The following is a 21768-nucleotide window of genomic DNA, read 5'->3' on the forward strand; positions in this document are numbered from 1 at the left end:
ACTTAGGACACTAAAGAGACCTTTCTACTGACTCTGAAAAACACCAAAAGAAAGATGGCCAGGGTCCTTGCTCATCTGGGTGAACGTGCCTTAGGCATGCTGCAAGGAGGCATGAGGACTGCAGATGTGGCCAGGGCAATAAATTGCAATGTCCATACTGTGAGACGCCTAAGAGAGCGCTACAGGGAGACAGGACGGACGGCTGATCATCCTCGTAGTGGCAGACCACGTGTAACAACACCTGCGGTTTTGTCTCACCAGGGGGGATGGTCGGATTCACGTTTATCATCGAAGGAATGAGCGTTACACCGAGGCCTGTACTCTGGAGCGGGATCGATTTGGAGGTGGAGGGTCCGTCATGGTCTGGGGCGGTGTGTCACAGCATCATCGGACTGAGCTTGTTGTCATTGCAGGCAATCTCAATGCTGTGCGTTACAGGGTAGACCTCCTCCTCCCTCATGTGGTACCCTTCTTGCAGGCTCATCCTGACATGATCCTCCAGCATGACAATTCCACCAGCCATACTGCACGTTCTGTGCGTGATTTCTGCCATGGCCAGCGAAGAGCCCGGATCTCAATCCCATTGAGCATGACTAGGACCTGTTGGATCGGAGGGTGAGGGCTAGGGCCATACCCCCCAGAAATGTCCAGGAACTTGCAGGTGCCTTGGTGGAAGAGTGGGGTAACATCTCACAGCAAGAATTGGCAAATCTGGTGCAGTCCATGAGGAGGAGATGCACTGCAGTACTTAATGCAGCTGATGGCCACACCAGATACTGACTGTTACTTTTGATTTTGACCCCCCCTTTGTTCAGGGACACATTATTCCGTTTCTGTTAGTCACATGTCTGTGGAACTTGTTCAGTTTATGTCTCAGTTGTTGAATCTTGTTATGTTCATTCAAATATTTACACGTTAAGTTTGCTGAAAATAAACGCAGTTGACAGTGAGAGGATGTTTCTTTTTTAGTTTAGATTAAATGGGAAAAAGGAAATGCATGATGTCTGCATGTGGCCCATTTAAACCTAAAAGCCACACCACAGAGACAGTATTTTAGCATAAAGCATAATCTCACAATAACTCAAGCAGAATTCCTAGCTTCATTCCAACATCGAATCACAGAAACAAAGTGACACAGAAACAATTGGCCATGGAAACCCACCTAAAATGAATCAAGGCTCTGTGTATGGCATCAAGTAGGAACAAAATAAAACCAAAATAAACACAAGAAATCCCGTAACTAACTAAACCATGTTGAGGTTACCACAAAATAGAAGTCACGTATGTATTATCCAGAGAGGCAAGAGTGCAGTAGGGCATGTACTCAACCAAATGTCATACAAATAAATCGAAAACAGTATGGCCATCTATCATACTGTAATGAACAGGCAGGGAGCAGGTCTCGAACCCTCGACCTTCAAGCCCGAAGTCCGGCGCGCTATCGACTGTGCCGCAAAAGCATGCTCGAGCGGCAGAGTCGATTTCCGCGCTTATAAACACAGGGTCATTACACTACTCCCGCCTTTCAAAGAGCGCGTCCTCGCGCTAGCTTGCGACTCAACGCCTTACAGGAACGCGCTCACCGGCCAAGCACACGCACTGTCGTGGATGCAAGGTCCGATCACTTCCGACACCAATGTAATGAACAGGCAGGGAGCAGGTCTCGAACCCTCGACCTTCAAGCCCGAAGTCCGGCGCGCTATCGACTGTGCCGCAAAAGCATGCTCGTCCGGCAGAGTCGATTTCCGCGCTTATAAACCCAGGGTCGTTACAATACATTTTATTTATGCAATTAGGAGAAAAGATTTCATCCTGGGGTTGATAATAAATGGTAGCGATGATGGCCTATGTAAGTTGATGCTGAGACTCAAGGTTAAGTACAAAACGTATTGTTTAAAAGCAATGGGTCTTTTACACAACCAAATAAATAGGTAAGTTAACTGATAAACATATAATAAGGCCTATTACTTCTTCACCTTTGCCTATTCTATAATCTGTTCAGAAAAGTGAAGTAGTGTACCGCACTGGGTCCATATTGGTTGAATGAATGTTGTTTCAATTAAATAACGTTGAACCAACGCGGAATAGACGTTGAATTGACGTCTGTGCCCAGTGGGTACTTGATATAAGAAATGGGAAAAGCATATTTGATACAAACCTTGCCTACTTTATTATCACTAAAAGTACATAGGATTTACACTGGGCATTACACAATATGTTTCTAAAATGGACAAATGTTTTCATTCATAAAACAGTGTTTTTGTTCCCTATTTCTCCACATAATCTCAGATAAAACTATCACAGATAGGCACCCAGTTTAATGATGTGTATAAAATGAGGGAAGTGTTTTGCAGAAACATCCTAAACGGAAAACCAAGAAAATCCAAGGCAGCAACTGGCAGACTACTGCTGGCCATCTGCAGTGTTTGTGCACCCAGTCATTGAATGAAATTGTGGAATTCTAAATACAATAAAACATTTGAAAACAGTAAAATTGTCTATTCAACTAATTACGGGTAGTGCATTTTCAAAATGTGAAAAAAATATAATTCAACTTTAGACAGCCTCTAACGCAGTAAATATATTTTTATTTAATTTATTTTTTAATTGTCTTTCATTTCATTTATATTGACCCATCTTGATTATCTATACAATACAGTATTATATTGCAAATATTCTGATCTATTTTTGGCAAATTATTCAATGTGTTAGAATGTGCAAGAAAGGTATTTCACTGTATTTGTGCATGTGACATTAAAACTTGAATATTTGAATTTGACTATCAAAACAGTTTAATTGATTGGAATTAATCATTTATGCATAAAATCTATCAGAGAATACTTTTCACGCTCCCACCCAGTCTCCCGCCAATCAATCACGTTAGTGTTTAGATTTAATTTTGGCAACCGTTCTAATAACAACTGACTGACACTGGCGTTTCCTATCAACTTCGCTGGATGAGGTTGTCAAATGGAGTGATTTCAAATGGAGAAAAAAGAAGGTAAAACGGAAACGCATTGTTGAGTCCAAGCCTGTTGACTGCTTACGGTAATTGTTTGTAAAGTTTTGTGGTTGTTGAAATGAAGGTCCCCTAGGAACAAATGCTGTAGTTGTACTAAGCTAACGTTAGAGCTCAGCTTGTGATGATGCTGTGGTTAGCAACTGGAATTGAGTTTGTAACTAGCTAGCTAACAATTATTTTTTTTAAATCGCCAATTATAAATCCAACAAACCTTTCCTCGGAAGGAAGTATATATCAGACCTCTGCACAAGTTTGGTCCTAACGCAGTAAGCTAGATTCCCTATAGATGGCGGAAGAGGAGAACATAGCCAGGCCTAATAAGAATAAAGTAAGTGAGCTCCACACTTACAACCCTCCTTTCTTGCTAATTGGTATGATAGGTAAAGTTACTATTAAGCGCAGCTATAGGATAATCATGCCCTGTATTTCAGATTACAGTATCAGTTCAGTAACCTATCCTACCCTACCCTGTTCAAAATGACCCCAAACAGACAATATTTGTCAAATAAATATAATATTTAAACAGGGCTAGGATTATCTTTTTTATTATTTTTATTAAATGTTTATTTTTTACAAATATTGAAGATCTGTAGGAGCACCTAAAGAATTTTAGGAGCAAAATAAAACATATTTTGAGGTAATAAACTAGAATCCTTGATTTTTCTAGGCTCATTGGTGCTCCTAAATTTCAATTCAAGGTTGCACAGCAAAATATTTAGGCGTATATGTGAGTAAAATGGTCACACTGTAGAGCCCTGTTAAATGTTCTAATGATTGCTGCAGGTCCCAATTGTCTTCAACATACCTATACATTTCTTATTATTTCAGCCTGCAAATCTGGATATGGAGTGTGTGATAGAGCAGTAATGAGTCAACCCAGTACTCCGGCAAAGTGGAACTCAAGGATTCTAGACTGTTGCATTGACAGGAGAGTCTGTAAGTGTAGGCTGTCATAGCAAACATAAACCTTATTTAAAAGCTATAATGTCTACAATTTCATAATAATCTGTATCTTCCAGGTTTGTGTGGTACCTTCTGTTCAATGTGCCTAGCCTGTCAGATGGCTGAGAGGTATGGTGAATGCTTCTGTCTCCCCCTGCTGCCAATAACTATGATGATGATGCGCACATCAATGAGAGAGAGATACAACATCCCGGTGAGATAGCTGTCTAGTACAGTGCAACAAACCTACAAAACATCTGTGTATTAATGAATAACTACTTTTTTTATCATCACAGTGATATTGCTGAACAACATCATTGTCATTTTTATAGCTTGGTTTGACTGTATGATTTATGTGTGCTTATACAGTACAGTAGTCACCAATAAGCAAAATAAAAAATGTTTTATCACCCCTCTGTATTTCTAGGGCAGCTTAATTGATGACTGGGCAGTGCACATGTTCTGTGGACCCTGTGCTCTATGTCAGATGGCAAGAGAGATGAAACACCAGCTGGGTTGAGATTGAAAGGCAATCAATCCATTTGAGTTTTGGGGGTCTGTGCATACCTAATAAAAGAAGAAGAAAAACACTGATGGCTTTATATTACATACAGTATCTGATGAATTCCAATTGAATAAGTCATGCATGGAATTTAGAAAAAGGCCGAATAAACCTGCATGTACGATTATACAACTTTTGTATATTGTGCACAACCATAATAAATGTTTTTGTTTATTTTCTTGCACATGCAGCTGTCAATTTGGCTATTGATTATTGTTTGTTGCTAAAACAATGACAAAGTAAAGTACGATTAATATACATGAGGAAATACTCTGAATGTTCAACACATTTTCATAGTAATGGCAATGGATGGAGGGATGATCGTGTCTGTGGAATGCAATTTATGAATTACTGTTGCCTAGTAACATCCTAAACACCAAAGCGTGCCATAAACTAACTTTTTAGCTAGATCAGGCTTGTTTGTTAACCTCTAGGTATGTTTTTGAAACGCATAAGAAAAGTTTACTAAAGAGTAAACATTAAGAATGTAAATGCATTACTTTGCAGATTATTTTATTTTATAATATTTACATTTGCTCAAGTAACTGGCTACTGTTGCTAGGTAGCTAGCTAGGTAGCTAGCTAGCTAGCCACAGTAGCTAGCTAGCTATTCATATGATGAGATAGCTAGCTAGAAGTAAAATCTAGGCCTATATTAATTCTGTATTAATTTATATTCATTGAGCAGGGTAGTTGCAGGAAATATGTGCAACGTATTTCAAGACGCCACTACAAGACAACCAAGGACTTTAGCTGGGGGCCAGTTTGCCGGGATCCAGAAAAAGACATGGAGCTCTGGAGTGATGGATTGCTGTGTCGACAGAGATGTCTGTAAGTAATGGCTAGAATGGTACCTACACATTTTGATTGTTTGCATACTGTTTGATTAATACAAGCCAAGATGCACACTACATATTTATTTTGACAGTGAAACTAAAACTTTTCATTTGGCTTTATATTACAGCATTTTGGATTTGAGATCAAACATGTTAACTTATATGAGGCAACAGTACGCAATGTCACCTTCTATTTGAGGGTATTTTCATACATATCTGTTTTACCATTTAGAAATGAAAGCACTTTATGTAGCCTATCTAGACCCCCATTTGAAGCTGTCATGTATTTGGACAAATTCACTTATAGTGTATTACATTTAGTGAAACGTTTCTTATTTGGTCCCATATACCTAGCACACAATGACTACATCATGCTTGTGACTCTACAAACTTGGTGGATGCATTTGCAGTTTGTTTTGGTTGCCCTATAGAAATGAATGGTAAATAATTTATTGTGTCATTTTTCAGTCTCTTTTATTGTAAATACGAATATAATATGTCTTTGAACACTTCTACATTCATGTGGATGTTACCATGATTAGAGATAATCATGAATGAATTGTGAATAATGATTAGTAAGAAAGTTACAGATGCATAACTATCATACCCCCAATAAAATCGTGACTTCCCCTGTTATTGGTAATGGTGAGATGTTAGCATGTTTTGCGGGCATCTGTAACTTTCTCACTCATCCTTATTTGCTATTCATTCATGATTAGGCCTATCCGTAATCATGGTAGCATCCACATTAATGTAGAAATGTTCAGAAACATTATATATTCTTATTTACAATAAAAGTGATTTGAAATGTACTCAATACATTATTCACCATTATTTTCTATTGGGCACAATATACAGTGCATTCGGAAAGTATTTGACTTTTTCCACATTTTATTTTTTCTCCACAAGTTACAACCTTATTCTAAAATGGATTAAATTGTTTTCCCCCCTCATCAACCTACACACAATACCCCATAATGGCAAAGCAAAAACAGGTTTTTAGAAATTTTAGCAAATGCATATATAGTACCAGTCAAAAGTTTGGACACACCTACTGATTCAAGGGTTTTTATTTATTTTGACTATTTTCTACATTGTAGAATAATAGTGAAGACATCATAACTTTGAAATAACACATATGGAATGATGTAGTGACCAAAAATGTGTTAAACAAATCCAAATATATTTTATATTTGAGATTCTTCAAAGTAGTGACCCTATGCCTTGATGACAGCTTTGCACACTCTTGGCATTCCTCTCAACCAGCTTCACCTGGAATGCTTTTCCAACAGTCTTTAAGGAATTCCGGCATATACAGCACTCATTGGCTGCTTTTCCTTCACTCTGCAGTCCAACTCATCCCAAACCATCTCAATTGGGTTGGGGTTGGGTGATTGTGGAGGCCAGGTCATCTGATGCAGCACTCCATCAAGGCAAAGGGTTGCTACTTTGAAGATCTTTGGATTTGTTTAACACTTTTTTGCTTACTACATGATTACATATGTGTTATTTCATAGTTTTATTCTACAATCTAGAAAATAGTAAAAGTAGGCGTGTCCCTACTCATTACTCAGTACTTTGTTGAAGCACCTTCGGCAGCAATAACAACCTCAAGTCTTCTTGGGTATGACGCTACAAGCTTGGCACACCTGTATTTGGCGAGTATCTCCCATTCTTCTCTGCAGATCCTCTCAAGCTCTGTCAGGTTGGATGGGGAGCGTCGCTGCACAGCTATTTTCAAGTCTCTCCAGAGATGTTCGATCGGTTTGAAATCCGGGCTCTGGCTGGGCCACTCAAGGACATTCAGAGACTTGTCCCGAAGCCACTCCTGCATTATCTCAGCTGTGTGCTTAGAGTTGTTGTCCTGTTGGAAGGTGAACCTTCGCCCCAGTCAGAGGTCTTCAGTGCTCTGGAGCAGGTTTTCACCAAGGATCTCTTAGTACTTTGCTCCGTTCATCTTTCCCTCGATCCTGACTAGTCTCCCAGTCCCTGCCGCTGAAAAACATCCCCACAGCATGATTCTGCCACCACCATGTTTCACCGGAGAGGTGGTGCCAGGTTTCCTCCAGACGTGACGCTTGGCATTCAGGCCAAAGAGTTCAATCTTGGGTTCATCAGGCTAGATAATCTTGTTTCTCATGGTCTGAGAGTCCTTTAGGTGCCTTTTGGCAAACTCCAAGTGGGCTGTCGTGCCTTTTACTGAGGAGTGGCTTCCGTCTGGCCACTCTACCATAAAGGCCTGATTGGTGGATTGCTGCAGAGATCGTTGTCCTTCTGGAAGGTTCTCCCATCTCCACAGAGGAACTCTGGAGCTCTGTCAGAGTGACCATCAGGTTCTTGGTCACCTCCCTGAGCAAGGCCCTTCTCCCCCCATTGCTCAGTTTGGCCGGGCGGCCATCTCTAGCAAGATTCTTGGTGGTTCCTAACTTCTTCTATTTAAGAATGATGGAGGCCACTGTGTTCTTGGGATCTTCAATGCTGCAGAAATGTTTTGGTACCCTTCCCCAGATCTGTGCCTCGACACAATCCTGTCTCGGAGCACTACGGACAATTCCTTCGACCTCATGGCTTGGTTTTTGCTGTGACATGCACTGTCAAGTGCGGGACCTTATTTACATTGCTTTCAGAAAGTATTCAGACCCCTTGACTTTTTCCACATTTTGTGACGTTACAGCCCTAAAATGTATTAAATCTTTTTTTCCCTCAACATTCTACAGTCGTGGCCAAAAGTTTTGAGAATGACACAAATATTAATTTCCACCAAGTTTGCTGCTTCAGTGTCTTTAGATATTTTTGTCAGATGTTACTATGGAATACTGAAGTATAATTACAAGCATTTCATAAGTGTCAAAGGCTTTTATTGACAATTACATGAAGTTGATGCAAAGAGTCAATATTTGCAGTGTTGACCCTTCTTTTTCAAGACCTCTGCAATCCACCCTGGCATGCTGTCAATTAACTTCTGGGCCACATCCTGACTGATGGCAGCCCATTCTTGCAAAGTCAATGCTTGGAGTTTGTCAGAATTTGGGTTTTGTTTGTCCACCCGCCTCTTGAGGATTGATCACAAGTGGGATTAAGGTCTGGGGAGTTTCCTGGCCATGGACCCAAAATATTGATGTTTTGTTCCCCGAGCCACTTAGTTATTACTTTTGCCTTATGGCAAGGTTCTCCAATTGTGAGTGAGCCAACTCCCTTGGCTGAGAAGCAACCCCACACATGAATGGTCTCAGGATGCTTTACTGTTGGCATGACACAGGACTGATGGTAGCGCTCACCTTGTCTTCTTCGGACAAGCTTTTTTCCGGATGCCCCAAACAATCGGAAAGGGGATTCATCAGAGAAAATGACTTTGCTTCAGTCCTCAGCAGTCCAATCCCTGTACCTTTTGCAGAATATCAGTCTGTCCCTGATGTTGTTCCTGGAGAGAAGTGGCTTCTTTGCTGCCCTTCTTGACACCAGGCCATCCTCCAAAAGTCTTCGCCTCACTGTGCGTGCAGATGCACTCACACCTGCCTGCTGCCATTCCTGAGCAAGCTCTGTACTGGTGGTGCCCCGATGCCGCAGCTGAATCAACTTTAGGAGGCGGTCCTGGCGCTTGCTGGACTTTCTTGGGGGCCCTGAAGCCTTCTTCACAACAATTTAACCACTCTCCTTGAAGTTCTTGATGATCCGATAAATGGTTGATTTAGGTGCAATCTTACTGGCAGCAATATCCTTGCCTGTGAAGCCCTTTTTGTGCAAAGCAATGATGACGGCACGTGTTTCCTTGCAGGTAACCATGGTTGACAGAGGAAGAACAATGATTCCAAGCACCACCCTCCTTTTGAAGCTTCCAGTCTGTTAGCATGACAGAGTGATCTCCAGCCTTGTCCTCGTCAACACTCACACCTATGTTAACGAGAGAATCACTGACATGATGTCAGCTGGTCCTTTTGTGGCAGGACTGAAATGCAGTTGAAATGTTTTTGGGGGATTCAGTTAATTTGCATGGCAAAGAGGGACTTTGCAATTATTTGCAATTCATCTGATCACTCGTCATAACATTCTGGAATATATGCAAATTGCCATCATACAACTGAAGCAGCAGACTTTGTGAAAATTAATATTTGTGTAATTCTCAAAACTTTTGGCCACGACTGTACACACAATACTCCATAATGACAAAGTGAAAACATGTTTTTAGAAATGTTTGCAAATGTATTAAAAACTAAAATACACTATTTACATAAGCATTCTGACCCTTTTCTATGAGACTTGAAATTGAGCTCAGGTGCATCCTCTTTCCATTGATCATCCTTGAGATGTTTCTACCACTTCATTGGAGCCCACCTGGGGTAAATTCAATTGATTGGACATGATTTGCAAAGGCACACACCTGTCTGTATAAGGTCCCACAGTTGACAGTGCATGTCAGAGCAAAAACCAAGCCATGAGGTCTAAGGAATTGTCCGTAGACCTCCGAGACATAGAACAGGTAGGTTCGCTAGACCTTATTCATGGTTCCTTCGCACGTAAAGGTGGTGGAATTATTAGAGAATTAAGTCAAGGTCAGAATACGGCGTATCTGTAGACACACCTCTGCCACACCTTCATATATTCAAGCTCCACCTCAAACGAATAGTGGGTGAATAGCATGCTATTCTCATACTTAAATTCAAGGTCTGAATATGCAGAGAAAAGTGCGTAAATATAAAAGTGCATAAAAAGAGAATGACATTCCATTTATGCTTTCTTATCTTTGGTCAGAATCTGGGCCTGAGTGACTATGCTAAAATACTTGACACTGTCAAATGGGGGGACTAGATACATAAAGTGCATTCATTTCCAAATGGATATGTATGGAAACACCTTAAAATAAAATGTGACATTATGTACTGTCGCCTCATATGAAACATCTGTTGTCTAAGCCAAAATGCTGGTGTATAGAGCCAAGTTATACATTTTAGCTTCACTGTTGAAATACGGTACATTTACAGAGGAGTGTAATTGGGTCGGTTTCAGTCATCATTTACTTGCCTGTTCATTTATACCAACAGGTCTCTGTGGATTTTTCTGTCCATGCATTCAGGCCATTAAGATGGCAGAGAAATACGGAGAGTGTTTCCTACTCTCTCATGTTCCATGGACACATTTTATGTTGCGAACCAGCATTCGGGAGCGGTATAACATAGAGGTATGCATATGGCATGTTGCTGATTGTACAGCTGTATAGAAATGCATCTTCATGTATTGTTGAACATTTCCATTACCTGTTTCTCCACTACCCCATGCACACTATTCAGCATTATCTTTGTCCAGCATCAACTCAGTTATATCACAAAGTACTTTGGGATGGTGTCCTGGACTAGCGTTAAGCTAAATCCTGGACAAAAAATGCTATTTCAATGGGAATTCTCCATTGGCCATGCTTTTGAGTCCAGGACTATGCGTAATCTGTGTCCAGTAAATCAGCCCTTTGTGTTATCTGTCTCATCCTCACCCTGTCAGGGCCAGCGCTAGTCAGGGCTTAGGGACTGATCATTATAGGCCTACGACATAGGAATGTGAGAAGTTGATATCACCTTAGCCACCCTAATAATTTGTTGATTTCTACAGGGAAGCATTTGCGATGACTGGTGTATGACTGCTTTCTGCGGACCATGTGTTCAATGCCAAATGGTTCGTGAAGTCAATAAGGAGATTCCTAACTGATAGAGCCGGAAAGTGAATGCTGACCCGCAAAGTGTTGTCTCCCGCACCTTGTTATGAAAATGTTAATTAAATTGTTGCAGTGAGGACCCTCAAGTTTTTGTACAACAAACTTCTTATGGTTACATTAGGACTGCTGTCATCTGAAGACTATGCCTGCAAGTCAAACTTTTTATGTTCCTCTGACTATACAGCACTGTGAGCACAACCCTTTATCCAAATCCTCAGCAGTAAGAAAAAACAAGACACAGTACCATGTGACTGTCAGATGTATACAATGTGCAATATAACTTACAGTATTTGACTATTTATGATAAGTCAGTTATTACCAGATTATGGCTAATTTAAATGTATTCAACTACCAGTTGTTTATATGAAAAGACATTTGAAATAAGTACTACACAAGAATAGTTCAGAAATTAAACTCGTTTTTTTACTTTTTGGATTGTGTGTATTGTTACTGTATTGCTAGATATTACTGCACTGTTGGAGCTAGAAACATAAGCATTTCGCTGCACCGGCGATAACATCTGCAGATCTGTATACGTGTCACGACCGTCAAAGGGAGTAGACCAAGGTGCAGCGTGGTGAGTGTTCATCTTTGTATTTAATTATAAATCAGAACACTATAAACAACGACCATAACGTCTTGCAGGCTTAACAAGCAGTACAAAAATAAGATCCCACAACTACAGGTGGGGGGGAAAGGCTGCCTAAGTATGATTCCTAATCAGAGACAACGATAGACAGCTGCCTCTGATTAGGAACCATACTCGGCTCAAAACAAAGAAATAGATATCATAGAATGCCCACACCCTGACCTAACCACATAGAGAAACAAACCCTCTCTCTCAGGTCAGGGCGTGACAATACGCAACCAATGAACTTTGATTTGAAAGTCGGCGTTTGACCTAATCAACAAGCACGAGTTCAATAAAAATACTAACAAAGTTACAAAATATCCAGTTAACCACAAGTCATTCCTGTGGCAGTAGGACTTTAGGACCATTTCAAATCAAATTTTATTCGTCATATGCTTCATAAACAACAGGTGTAGACTAACACTGAAATGCTTACTTACGGTCCCTTCCCAACAATGCAGAGAGTAAAAAATGTATAAAAATAATTGAAAATTAATAACTAGGACTAAATACACAATGATATTATTTTTTTCACCTTTATTTAACCAGGTAGGCCAGTTGAGAACAAGTTCTCATTTACAACTGCGACCTGGCCAAGATAAAGCAAAGCACTAAGACAAAAACAACAGAGTTACATATGAGATAAACAAATGTACAGTCAAAAACAATAGAAAAATCTATATATAGTGTGCAAATGTAGTAAGATTAGAGAGTAACGAAGACTTGGCTATATACACGGTGTTCCAGTACCCGAGACGATGTACGGTGGTGACTTTTTAGATCCAACTTGATCTGGGCTGGGTTTTCGTGAATTTAGTTCCAATGGAATTAAGATGATTTTAGTGCTACGATTGTCACAACTTCTGCCGAAGTCAATGCCTCTCCTTGTTTGGCGGTGCTCGGCGGTCGATGTCACCGGTCTTCTAGCCATCATTGATCCATTTTTCATTTTCCATTGGTTTTGTCTTGTCTTCCTACACACCTGGTTCCAATCCCATTCATTACATGTTGTGTATTTAACCCTCTGTTTCCCCTCATGTCCTTGTCAGAGATTGTTTTGTTTGTATGCTCGTGTATTATGGATTGGTGTGCGACGGGTTCTTGTACCCACTTTTATTTATTATGTACTTTCGTTTTGGAGTTTTGTTAAACGCTATTAAACTACTCCATTTATACCAAGTTTGATTCTCCTGTGCCTGACTTCCCTGCCACCTACACACACGACATTACAACAATGCTTTTGGGAAATCCAGCTCAAGTGCTTTTTATTGTTAGTGTATTGCTGAAGTTTCAGGGCACGGCCAGTGACATTCAAACTTATGCTGTGGATGCACAGATGCGTTTAGAGTCCATTTGTTTTAAATTCTCCACTGTCTAACTGCCTGCAATGTCAAGAAAACGTTGTCGGTACATTTTCACCTGTTCACTCCTCATCCCAAAGAATTGTAATGTTTGTTCCGTTCATTTCTTAGAAAAGGTAGTGGAAACTGGCAAGATAGGGGGTAATCACTCCCTGCAGCAGCATAGGAACCCAGAATGCTGCTAGTAGTCTAATGTTCTCTCATCATGCAGTGATACACGACTGCAACCATTCTTTGCTTCCATGTACTGTATTTCACTGCACAATTAAAGCACATTCTCCTTTCAGGGGTTGCTGGAGACTGGAAAAATCACTTCAGTCCTGAGCAGGATTCCAAATTCACAGCGGTCCTAAAAGAAGGAAGGTGGACTTGCTGCTATCCATGATCTCCTGTGGCACCAGGGAGTAGTTTGACATCGCATTTGTCTTCATGTTGCTGAAACAGTGAGAGGTGTTCCAGCACTCCCCTCAGGTCTTTCAGGAGAGAAACAGACATGTTAGCAGTTTGGCCTGGGGTTAGCCTAGTTCACTATCCGTTAGTCTGGTCACGCAGCACTGGGCTGAGGCGGTTTGCATTGATTGGAGTTAAAGTCTTAAATATGAGTTCCATAGACAAACTTACAAGAGCTCAGTGTGATAGCTAAATTATAAGATAATTACATTACATGTAGGCACATTTTTCCAATTGTTTCATTAATTTGCAATGCTGAAGTCAGTCCATTAAACGTGCTGCAAGAGTCTCTTCAATTGTTACTGTCTAGTAGTAGCTTTTTCTTAGTTACTGGATCAGGTCCCTACCTTGGCTTTGGAGGGGAAGAAGGAGGGGGGCATGAGATGGTAGGGCATATGAGAGACCATTGTCCGTGGTGAGGGCAGACGGTCCAGAACTAAGGCTGCTCTTGTCTCCTCCAGCCAGGGAACCCGGTCCCAGTTGGGAATAGTTTGCACTGGAGTAAGGTGTCCTCCATTTAGGACTAAAAGGGACAATCTCTTGCATCCATGTGGTACCTGGGAAACATTACCTTAATCAGTTATGTCTTTTTTTGTAATTTAGCTTATGCTATTTTACAAAATAAAATGAGACAATGTTCTCATTGTGTCATTCAATTTTGTGTAAAATTCTCTAATGTCAGTGATGTCACACAACTGCAGGTTTTTCGATTCTTCACTCGTTGGGACTAGCTAGCCTGGTTCAAGATCTGTTTGTGCTCAAGGTCAGCTGATCTATATAGGTTCTGAAACAAGAAACCATTGTGTTGCGCAATCAGTGCTGCTGACCTAGAAAATCCATGGAAAAGTGGAAAGTCGGCTACTGCTACTAGGTTACACACCAAGATCTCGTCTTAAGTAAGGCCTACTATAGTAATAAAAACATTACTTTTTGTTTTTGTTCGACACTGAGGCAAGTTTTTTAGAAAAAGTCAAACTGCAATGCCTGGGCGACTAAACTGCATTGGTGTAAACTACTTAAGTAAAAATACTTTATAAAGTAATAGTTAAGTAGTTTTTTGGTGTATCTGTCCTTGATTATTTATATTTTTGACAACTTTTACTTCACTACATTCCTAAAGAAAACATTGTACTTTTTACTCCATACATTTTCTCTGACAACCAGAAATACTTAATACATTTTGAATGCAGCAGGACAGGAAAATTGTGAACTGCATGCACTTATCAAGAGAACACGTGTCATCCCTAAACAATCTCCCACAAACCCCCCCAAAACAAACACTCCTAAATATAGGACCTTCAATCAGAGGCAACGATAGACAGCTGCCTCCAATTGAAGGCCCCAATCCCCATTACCTAAACATAGAAATACAATACCCTAGCACAGACATAGAACTAACAACATAGAACTAACCAAAAAAACCCGGACTAATAAATCAAATACCCCTCTACATGAACACATACTCAAACACACCCTGAACCACATAAAACAAATACCCCCTGCCACGTCCTGACCAAACTATAAGAACAAATAACCCCTTTACTGGTCAGGAAGTGACATAAACACAGTTGACAGAGTTAAAGTATGCTACTTTTCGTCAAAAACAACGTCTGTGCGTCAGTAAAATGGGAGGGAAGCAGATGCAAAAAAAAATATAACAATTCACTCAGCAGATAGCAGCATAATCCAATTACAATAATACACTAATAATAATTCATAATAATTCAAATAAGAATTGCTCATACTACTACTACTACTACTAATAATACATTTTGTATAGATAGATTTGGACCCATCCAAAGATGCAGTTACAACACCAAAATTGGTTAAGTTATGTCATGTTTGAAAATCATGTCAAGCTGTTGATCCCTGAATTTGAAAAAGGTGCCTAAAGGCTTGCAGATCACACTGAGATATGGAAATCTATTGCATCAATTACCTGATTTGGGGTAAGTTATAGCAAACACATCCCTGTCCTGAACTTTGAAATCATTGGCATATTTCAGACTCCCCTCACTGTGAGCCACAGCTGGTAACAAAAGTCCATGGTGAAGAAAGTACCTGTCTGATGCCATGGCACAACTGGAACACACTGAGGTATAGCCTGCAGTAAGGTTCTGCCAGTTCAGCCCTGACCTAGAGGCATATGTTTAATGCGTCAATGCAAATGTCAGAGAGGAAAGTATCCCTCCCCCTCTTATAGCCCTTTATTGCAATGGGGCCTTTGTCAAGGGAAAAATCAAATGAAATCAAATCAAATTTTATTGGTCACATACACATGGTTAGCAGATGTTATTGTGAGTGTAGCGAAATGCTTGTGCTTCTAGTTCCAACAGCGCAGCAATATCTAACAAGTAATCTAACAATTCCACAACAACTACCTAATACACACAAACTAAGTGAAGGGATGGAATAAGAATATGCACATATAAATATATGGATGAGCAATGACCAAGCGGCATAGGCAAGATGCAATAGATGGTATAAAAATACAGTATATACATATTGGATGAGTAATGCAAGATATGTAAACATCATTATTAAAGTGGCATTAATAAAGTGACTAGTGATCCATTTGTTAGAGTGGCCAATGATTTCAAGTCTGTATGTAGGCAGCAGCCTCGCTGTGTTATTGATGGCTGTTTAACAGTCTGATGGCCTTGAAATAGAAGCTATTTTTCAGTCTCTCGGTCCCAGCTTTGATGCACCTGTACAGCCCTCGTCTTCTGGATGGTAGTGGGGTGAACAGGCAGTGGCTCGGGTGGTTGTTGTCCTTGATCTTTTTGGACTTGTGACATCAAGTGCTGTAGGTGTCCTGGAGGGCAGGTAGTTTGCCCCAGATAATGCGTTGTGCAGACCGCACCACCCTCTGGAGAGCCCTGCGGTTGTGGGCGGTGCAGTTGCCGTACCAGGCGGTGACACAGCCCAACAGGATGCTCTCAATAACTACAAAGGGAACAATCTATTATCTCCGGAGTGAATTAGAAGTGGCATTCCGGTGGTAGGTGTGGAGCACCGATTCTTCAGATTGGAAAGGCAATATGTGTGGGAATCTGGACACAAGAGTATTCATCATTCAAGGACAAGTCCACTACTGTACAGACACCAAGTCACCATGGAAACCAGCAGAATTGGGCCCCACAGTATATAATTGGGGTTTGTAGTAACAGTATGCGTGCAAGTCAGGTGTGAAAATTACACCACCACACCATACATAAAGCTCTCATACGAGGAGCCTGAACTACACCTCAAAGTTGAGTACAAATGTGACCTCCATCTCCTTCCTTTTGTAGATAGACAAGGTTTTAATTACATTTTGTATAGTTTATCTTGTGTAATAAGCACGCTGTGCACAAATCAAAAGTAGCATATGAAGTCATTTATTGGCCATTCACACACACCTCACTAAATTTCCATAGAGTAGCATAACCCACTGTTACCATGTCATGTAATCTTACAACATAAATAAGCCATTATGCTGCTTCAGTCATGTGACAAGAAGTGTGCCAACATTTGTATTTCATCATGTCGAATGAGATTAAGCTAATCTCTTTCATACCTGCAGCAATGCAGCTGAGCACACAGTAACAACAGTATTGTACCATCTGCTTACATGTCCAAGTAGTTTAGTAGCTGTACTACAACGCTTAAGAGGCATCCACTTGTTATAAATACTCAATCTACCGTACTAATTCCAGCACAATAATAAATCATACATTAAAAAAAAGTATAACAAAAAAAAGTCAAATCATGAATGCTCATATTCCTGCCATCTTTCTGAGCGATACAAAACTAATCTGTACAGGCGCAGTCTGGTTGAAAGGTCTTGTGTTTGTGTTAAAGACCCTCTTTGTTTGGGCTACCAGCCAGTCTCAGTTGCTGTGCACCAGTGTGACGAAGAGGAAGAGAGAACAGAGGGAGATGGATCCAGTGAGCACCGCCTTCACCAGGAGGGCTGTCCAGCTCCCCAGCAGGAACACATGGACAAACAACCTGAGAGAAATTAGAGGACAGAGGAGAAAATGAGTAGATGTCTATGAACAATTATTATGATGGTTGTGTAGCTATGTTTTATACCAATACAGTGAGGGAAAAAAGTATTTGATCCCCTGCTGATTTTGTACGTTTGCCCACTGACAACGAAATAATCAGTCTATAATTTGAATGGTAGGTTTATTTGAACAGTGAGAGACTGTCATTGTCATGCTGGAATACCCATCCACCATCAATGCCCTGGCTGAGGGAAGGAGGTTCTCACCCAAGATTTGACGGCACATGGCCCCGTCCATCGTCCCTTTGATGCGGTGAAGTTGTCCTGTCCCCTTAGCAGAAAAACACCCCAAAAGCATAATGTTTCCACCTCCATGTTTGACGGTGGGGATGGTGTTCTTGGGGTCATAGGCAGCATTCCTCCTCCTCCAAACACGGCGAGTTGAGTTGATGCCAAAGAGCTCCATTTTGGTCTCATCTGACCACAACACTTTCACCAGTTGTCCTCTGAATCATTCAGATGTTCATTGGCAAACTTCAGACGGGCATGTATATGTGCTTTCTTGAGCAGGGGGACCTTGCGGGTGCTGCAGGATTTCAGTCCTTCACGGCGTAGTGTGTTACCCATTGTTTTCTTGATGACTATGGGATCAGCTGCCTTGAGATCATTGACAAGATCCTCCCGTGTAGTTCTGGGCTGATTCCTCACCGTTCTCATGATCATTGCAACTCCACGAGGTGAGATCTTGCATGGAGCCCCAGGCCGAGGGAGATTGACAGTTCTTTTGTGTTTCTTCCATTTGCAAATAATCACACCAACTGTTGTCACCTTCTCACCAAGCTGCTTGGCGATGGTCTTGTAGCCCATTCCAGCCTTGTGTAGGTCTACAATCTTGTCCCTGACATCCTTGGAGAGCTCTTTGGTCTTGGCCATGGTGGAGAGTTTGGAATCTGATTGATTGATTGCTTCTGTGGACAGGTGTCTTTTATACAAGTAACAAACTGAGATTAGGAGCACTCCCTTTAAGAGTGTGCTCCTAATCTCAGCACGTTACCTGTATAAAAGACACCTGGGAGCCAGAAATCTTTCTGATCGAGAGGGGGTCAAATACTTATTTCCCTCATTAAAATGCAAATCAATTTATAAAAAAAATGTATAACATGTTTTTCTGGATTTTTTTGTTGTTATTCTGTCTCTCACTGTTCAAATAAACCTACCATTAAAATTATTGACTGATAATTTCTTTGTGGGCAAACGTACAAAATCAGCAGGGGATCAAATACTTTTCCCCCCTCACTGTATGTCAGTTGTTGGCTACCAGGAAACTGATTGTTGATATCATAATTACGATGGACTTTGACATGAACTTGGAGGCGTCATTGTTTTCAGTACCATTTCAATACTGTATTGTTTCTTTTGAAAAATAGGGGTTGGTCATCCAGACCATTACGCAACTGTAGCTATCAGTGTTTATAATGACCTCTAGTGGTGTACAGAAAAACTTCAGCTCCCTCCCTAGAACAAATGAGCACTATGAGCTGAAAACCAGCTCTGTGAGGATGACCATTTCTACAGTATGCAGTTCCACAGTTCCCTTCCCTGGGTACGTTGAAGTATGTGATACTCACTCCATGAGGAAGGCCTTGTATACACACAGCCCTAGCAGTACAGTCACAGGAAGACGGAAGCTCTTCGGGAGGTCGTACCGCGTGAACATCCACACCACTGCTGCCATGGCGATATAGTGCACCTGAAAAATAACACGACACCGAATTTCCTTAAAAACTAGACATCGTCCAAGCCTGCCACAGGAAATGTAATGTTGATGAGTATTCATTATCTAAGTATTTATTGGAAGTCAAAATAAATGTCTATTTGATTCAGCAGTATAAGTGTCAGTGCAAGGGGATTTACCAGGCTGATGTTGGAGTCGAAGCTCATCTGTATGTACTTCCAGTCAAACTCAATGCCTCTGGCACCCACCCACAGAGGTATACACCTGGATGACAGGGCAAGAGGATTAAATACATGAGACACCATTGCAATTAAACATACTGACAACTACACTAGTGAGCTTGGGTAGTGAATGACTATAATCTACACTGAAATGAATGTGAATCTGGAATGCACCCAAAGAGATTGAAAGAGAAACAGTTGGGGGACAGAGAAAGATAGAGAAAGAGAATGTACCTTGACATAACGAGCTCTGCTGTGGCCCATCCCATCGCTGCCACCATGATCTTGTACTCTCCCTTCCCTGCGTTCCTGGACATGACCAGATGCAGGCCCAGAAGGTCAGCTAGGTCCACCGTAGCCTTCATAAACTCACCAACAAAGTCATACACGCCAGCTCCTCCCTCCCATGTAGGGAAAAATGTGGCCAGAAATAGCATCTAGAACAGAGACATTGTTAATGCAGTAACACATTTTTTTATTGACACATATACCGAATAGGTGCAGTGAAACATGTGGGTTTTACATGGTCAGCCATAGTTGTACTGCACCCTTGTAGCAAATTAGCGTTAATTGCCTTACTCAAGAGCACATGATCGATTTTTCACCTTGTCGGCACGAGTATTCAAACCAGTGACCTTTCGGTTACTAACCGCTAGGCTACCTGCTGCCCTAGTAGGATACATATGAACTAGTAATAACTAATAACTAGTAGGCTACATTAGTAATCAAGCAGTTTTTAGTCTGCATCCCAATGTGATCATCAGTTCCTTTGACAGAATGATGGTACTTTTATTGCTTTTCAGAAAACAGACAGCTTGGACAGTCAATGTTCACCTTGCATAGCTGCACAAATAGGTAGGTAGCTCCTGCTTGAACACATCTCCAGAATGCATTGTATTCTGATCTACAATAGGGATCAAGAGAGAGACATTGTTCAAAACATTCTAGTATACAGACACATGGTTGCCTAGAGTGGCAGGAGGATTGGCTGACTTCCTCTCAATCTGCTGACATTTCCATGTAGATTACATTTCACATTTTAACTAGGCAAGTCAGTTAAGATCAAATTCTTATTTACAATGACGGCCTACACCGGGCCAAACCCGGACGAAGCTGGGCCAATTGTGCGCCGCCCTATGGGACTCCCAATCATGGACAGATGTGATACAGCCTGGATTCGAACCAGGGACTGTAGTGATGCCTCTTGCACTGAGATGCAGTGCCTTAGACCGCTGTGCCACTCAGGAGCCCAGTAAGGGTGACTAGCTAGTGAACAGATCACTAAAAAAGACATGTTCAGTAGCTAAATGTATGGGGTCAACTAACAAATTAATCGAATGCAGTTTATATAGTATGAGAGGTGCTGATACTTACAATCCACTGCATTTGTAGGTTATAAAGTAGGGAAAATAAGCCAAGGCAAAGCAATTCCCGAAATGAAATAGCGTCATATTGCCAGGGAGTCCAACACTGGCGAATCCTCCAACGAGTCTGTGAATGAATGAAGACATGATGGCTATTTGCTAGCAACAATTATCGATACAATATTAGCTAGCTAACGTTAGATATTTAAGAAGCATTGGAGCAGATAATCTAACAGTAACGTTACTTGCTAGCATCCTCTCTTCCTGCACGCTCAAAAGGTTGATTCTGTGCAAGGTCTAACATATTTATTCCACCATTATACATTTAAATCTGTTAGATAAGTTAAATGCGTATAAATAACACAAATGAAGATCGGCACGAATCATTCAGAAATACCTGTTTTACTCAGGTTGACCGAGGAATTATTGAGATGCTAATGCTAGTTTGCTAACTCGTTGGATGAAGGACGGAAACTAGTTTTTCAGTAGTTACCACAGCCACACAGTCCAAATTGGCTATATCGTAGAAAATGTATAAAAACAAAAATGTGACTTTTTGTCTTAATTTAAGGTTAGGGTTATGCATAAGGTCAGCAGTGTGGATTTGCTAAGGTTCCAAATCAGATTTTAAGAAGATAAATTGTAGAAATAGGCGGGGTTTATAACTTTGTGGCTGTGGTAACTAGTAACGACCCGGAAACTACCAAAATCCTACCTTTAAATGATTCCGCTATCCCTTGATGTCCCAGACTTATCTTTCCGGTCGTTTGCTTGTGCATTAGGACAGGAACTCAAATAGGGTCTTGTAAAGCAAATGGACGGAACGACAGAACGGAGTCATGGTTAACTGTAATAATTTCAAGGCAGGACTTCGGCAGTTTCTGCAAAGATGTTTTAGTATGAAAAGGTTTACAAACTCGGTGGTTTCTGCTGTTCATGCAACGAGTAAATA

The 21768-nt window shown here is 40.9% G+C and overlaps 2 protein-coding genes across 5 annotated transcripts; one reads left to right on the forward strand and one right to left on the reverse strand.

Moving 5' to 3' along the window:
- The first annotated feature begins 2863 nt into the window (after positions 1–2863).
- On the forward strand, positions 2864–11149 carry LOC115182502 (cornifelin homolog A-like). 4 transcript variants are annotated; one of them, XM_029744095.1, is made up of 8 exons: positions 2985–3001; positions 3290–3350; positions 3851–3958; positions 4042–4178; positions 4392–4960; positions 5215–5357; positions 10402–10538; positions 10961–11149. In XM_029744095.1, the coding sequence occupies exons 3-5, from the start codon at positions 3889–3891 to the stop codon at positions 4482–4484; spliced, it is 300 nt and encodes a 99-aa protein (XP_029599955.1). In that variant the 5' UTR covers positions 2985–3001; positions 3290–3350; positions 3851–3888; the 3' UTR covers positions 4485–4960; positions 5215–5357; positions 10402–10538; positions 10961–11149. The 4 variants fall into 4 exon arrangements, with proteins under 4 accessions (XP_029599952.1, XP_029599953.1, XP_029599955.1 ...); XM_029744092.1 differs by lacking the exon at positions 3290–3350 and having other exon boundaries at positions 2864–3001; XM_029744093.1 differs by lacking the exon at positions 3290–3350 and having other exon boundaries at positions 2864–3001; positions 4392–4519.
- A 5716-nt stretch (positions 11150–16865) lies between these two features.
- Positions 16866–21445, reverse strand: LOC115182546 (transmembrane protein 147). The gene is made up of 7 exons (XM_029744098.1): positions 21214–21445; positions 20827–20943; positions 20287–20356; positions 19687–19889; positions 19411–19495; positions 19125–19246; positions 16866–17498 (listed from the first exon to the last, which is right to left on the reverse strand). The coding sequence occupies exons 2-7, from the start codon at positions 20901–20903 to the stop codon at positions 17378–17380; spliced, it is 678 nt and encodes a 225-aa protein (XP_029599958.1). The 5' UTR covers positions 20904–20943; positions 21214–21445; the 3' UTR covers positions 16866–17377.
- Between the last annotated feature and the right edge of the window lie 323 nt (positions 21446–21768).

This window comes from Salmo trutta, chromosome 3 (assembly GCF_901001165.1).
Source record: "Salmo trutta chromosome 3, fSalTru1.1, whole genome shotgun sequence".
Taxonomy (NCBI): Eukaryota; Metazoa; Chordata; class Actinopteri; order Salmoniformes; family Salmonidae; genus Salmo; species Salmo trutta.